This window comes from Hyalella azteca, unplaced genomic scaffold, assembly GCF_000764305.2.
Source record: "Hyalella azteca isolate HAZT.00-mixed unplaced genomic scaffold, Hazt_2.0.2 contig13003, whole genome shotgun sequence".
Classification (NCBI taxonomy): Eukaryota; Metazoa; Arthropoda; class Malacostraca; order Amphipoda; family Hyalellidae; genus Hyalella; species Hyalella azteca.
The window spans coordinates 22,421-26,194 of NW_025942940.1; the positions used below are offsets into that span (position 1 = coordinate 22,421).

At 38.0% G+C, this 3,774-nt stretch overlaps 1 protein-coding gene across 1 annotated transcript in view; it reads left to right on the top strand.

The window, feature by feature from the left end:
• LOC108674357 (E3 ubiquitin-protein ligase Ubr3) overlaps nucleotides 1-2,983 on the top strand; it is a gene marked incomplete at its 3' end in the record, with an annotated part of 8,045 nt that extends 5,062 nt beyond the window's left edge. The window contains exons 6-7 of the mRNA XM_047883474.1: nucleotides 1,080-1,235; nucleotides 2,802-2,983. Of these exons, the coding sequence (XP_047739430.1) occupies nucleotides 1,080-1,235; nucleotides 2,802-2,983 (338 nt within the window). The remainder of the gene's footprint in view (nucleotides 1-1,079; nucleotides 1,236-2,801) is intronic.
• Between the last annotated feature and the right edge of the window lie 791 nt (nucleotides 2,984-3,774).

Sequence of the window (3,774 nt, forward strand, 5' to 3'; positions counted from 1 at the left end):
CATGCTACTCATTCATGCGCATCAGGCTACTCATTCATGCGCATCATGCTACTCATTCATGCGCATCATGCTACTCATTCATGCGCATCATGCTACTCATTCATGCGCATCAGGCTACTCATTCATGCGCATAATGCTACTCATTAAAGCGCAGCATGCAGCTGTCGTCGCTCTTAGGTTGCCATTAACCTACAGTCCACCAAACTTAAGTAACTCTAATAATTTTATTTCATTTAACTTCATAGTTAAGTCAGACCTGACATTAACTCTCTCTATATACCGCCTGACACGAGTAACCGGAGCAATATTGTCACAAGCCTACTTCCCAAAAAGGATACGTTCTAGTGAGCGCAAAATGACTTGCACTGATGGTTGCCGCCACGTACGACAACTTTAAAATGTTCTCTGTTGCGTACAAACGTCCTCAGGTTGCTACACTCAATTGTTTACGTATAATTTAAGTTGAAAGGTATGTTCCCGGAGAGTGACATATAACGGCGGTAGAGGGTTAAGAACGAGCGTCGGCAGCTCCAACCTTTAGGGCCGTACTATTAAAAATAGTTACGAGTAGGCAACAAATTAGCCACTACGTATACTTCGGCGAGTAGAAGTTGAACTTATGGGCGCTTGTGCTATTTGACTTCAGTGTTGAATTAAATTAGAAACAAATGCTTAATTTGTCGTGTAAAATTGGGTGCTGATTTGCCACTTGAAATAAGGCAGTGATTATCCTGATGAAATTGGGTGGTGATTTGACGTATAAAATAGGGTGCTGATTTGCCATATAAAATAACGAGCTGATTTGCTTCTTAAAATTAAGTAGTTTCTTATTTGCCATATAAAATAGGATTCGCATTTTACGTATAAAATATAGTTCTGACGTATAAAAGAAGTTACTGACTTATGAAATATGGGACTAACGTATGTATAAAATATGGTTCTGACCCATAAAAGAAGTTACTGACGTATAAAAGAAGTTACTGACGTATGAAATATGGGACTAACGTATGTATAAAATATGGTGCTAACGTATAAAACTTAAGTAAACTGCTGTATGTACGTGTAATGCTGGGGTACAGACGGCGGCAGAAGTGCTGTCGTTCCACCTGCCGCTGCACCGCGTGCTGGCACTGTACCTGAGCCATGCTACGAGGGTGCTGCGTATTCCCCTCGCCAGACTCGTACCCTCGTTTGAGGTGCTGTCCCTCGCCATCGCACATCCTCTCAAAGTACAGGTTTGTCTATAGTTTAGGGGTTCAATATTCGTTAGGTTATAGTTTCGTGTTGTAGCCCTGGGGTTGTTCGTTTATGGTTTAGGGGTTCAATATTCGTTAAGTTATAGTTCCGTGTTGTAGCGCTGGGGTTGTTCGTTTATGGTTTAGGGGTTCAAAATTAGTTAGGTTAAAGTTCCGTGTTGTAGCATATAGTTTAGGGTTCAATATTAGTTAGGTCAAAGTTCCGTGTTGTAGCGCTGGGGTTGTTCGTCTATAGTTTAGGGTTCAATATTAGTTAGGTTAAAGTTCCCTGTTATAACGCTGGGGTTGTTTGTTGATAGTTTAGGGGTTCAATATTAGTTAAGTTATAGTTCCGTGTTGTAGCGCTGGGATTGTTCGTTTATAGTTTAGGGGTTCAATATTAGTTAGGTTAAAGTTCCGTGTTATAACGCTGGGGTTGTGTTTTAATATTTATTAAGTAAAGTTGAAATTACGTGTTGTAATGCTGGGTGTTGTGTTTTAATTTTAGTTTATTAACTTAAATTGAAATTACGTGTTGTAATGCTGGGGTTGTGTTTAATATTAGTTAAGTAACTTAAGTTGAAATCACGTGTTTTAATGCTGTGGTTGTGTTTTAATATTAGTCAAGTTATAATAACGTGTTTCATTTAAACCAGGACCGTATTTTAATATAACTTAGTTTGAGTTGCGTACGTGTTGTAATTAAGTAAGTTATAGTTAGGTGTATAAACACTGTTGTTTATACGCAGCTGATCTACCAAGAGACGCTGATCGGGCTGCACAAGAGCCCGCTGTTCGATATCCCGAGTCTATACTATACTATACTATATATATACTATAATATACTATACTATATATACTATACTATACTATATTATTTACGCAGCTGATCTACCAAGAGACGCTGATCGGGCTGCACAAGAGCCCGCTGTTCGATATCCCGAGTCTATACTATACTATACTATATATATACTATAATATACTATACTATATATACTATACTATACTATATTATTTACGCAGCTGATCTACCAAGAGACGCTGATCGGGCTGCACAAGAGCCCGCTGTTCGATATCCCGAGTCTATACTATACTATACTATATATATACTATAATATACTATACTATATATACTATACTATACTATATTATTTACGCAGCTGATCTACCAAGAGACGCTGATCGGGCTGCACAAGAGCCCGCTGTTCGATATCCCGAGTCTATACTATACTATACTATATATATACTATAATATACTATACTATATATACTATACTATACTATATTATTTACGCAGCTGATCTACCAAGAGACGCTGATCGGGCTGCACAAGAGCCCGCTGTTCGATATCCCGAGTCTATACTATACTATACTATATATATACTATAATATACTATACTATATATACTATACTATACTATATTATTTACGCAGCTGATCTACCAAGAGACGCTGATCGGGCTACACAAGAGCCCGCTGTTCGATATCCCGAGTCTATACTATACTACCTATACTATACTATACTATATAATATACTATACTATATATACTATATTATTTACACAGTTGATCTACCAAGAGACGTTGATCGGGCTACACAAGAGCCCGCTGTTCGATATCCCGAATCAAGTGAGCGCCTTCATCCACATCACCATGGGCCACATCACCATCTGTACGGACCTCTACATCCTGCAACTTGCTGCAGCACATCTACGTCCTCAAGCTGTCGTCATGGCAACCCTACACAAGTACTTTATCGTGCTATAACTTCGTTATATAATGGTTATGGTATTGTTATATGTTGTTTATGATGTTTAAATACATCACCATCTGTACGGACCTCTACATCCTGCAACTCGCTGCAGCACATCTACGACCTCAAGCTGTCGTCATGGCAACCCTTCACAAGTACTGTATTGCGTTATAACCTTGTTGTACAATCTTTATGATGTTGTTATATGTTGTTTATGGTGCTTTAATATTGTTGTATAATGTTAATGATGTTCTTATATAATGGTTATGGTGTTGTTATACGTTGTTTATGATGTTTTAATATTGTTATATAATGTTTATGATGTTGTTATATAATTTTGTTTTATAATGTTGCAATAATTCCCTAGATTGATTGTGTAGTGTTGGACTGGTACATGTCATCCTTGTCGCCAATTTTTTGTCGCTGATTGCTACCGCATTGGCTATTAATTGCTCACACGGAGTGGTGCCATCTATGCTGCACTAAGTTCCTCTTATCTCTGTCTTTATTTATTACTGGCACTGATTCTTGCCATTTATGACCATTATTGCTGTCTCTAATGTCACTGATTGTTGCCATTTATGACCATTATTGCTGTCTCTAATGTCACTGATTGTTGCCATTTATTACCATTATTTTTGTCACTGATGTCACTGATTGTTGTCATTTATTACCATTATTTCTGTCACTGATGTCACTGATTGTTGTCATTCATGACCATTATTGCCGTCACTACTGTCACTGATCGCTGTCACTCTTACCGTCACTTCTCGCCCTCGTCAGGTT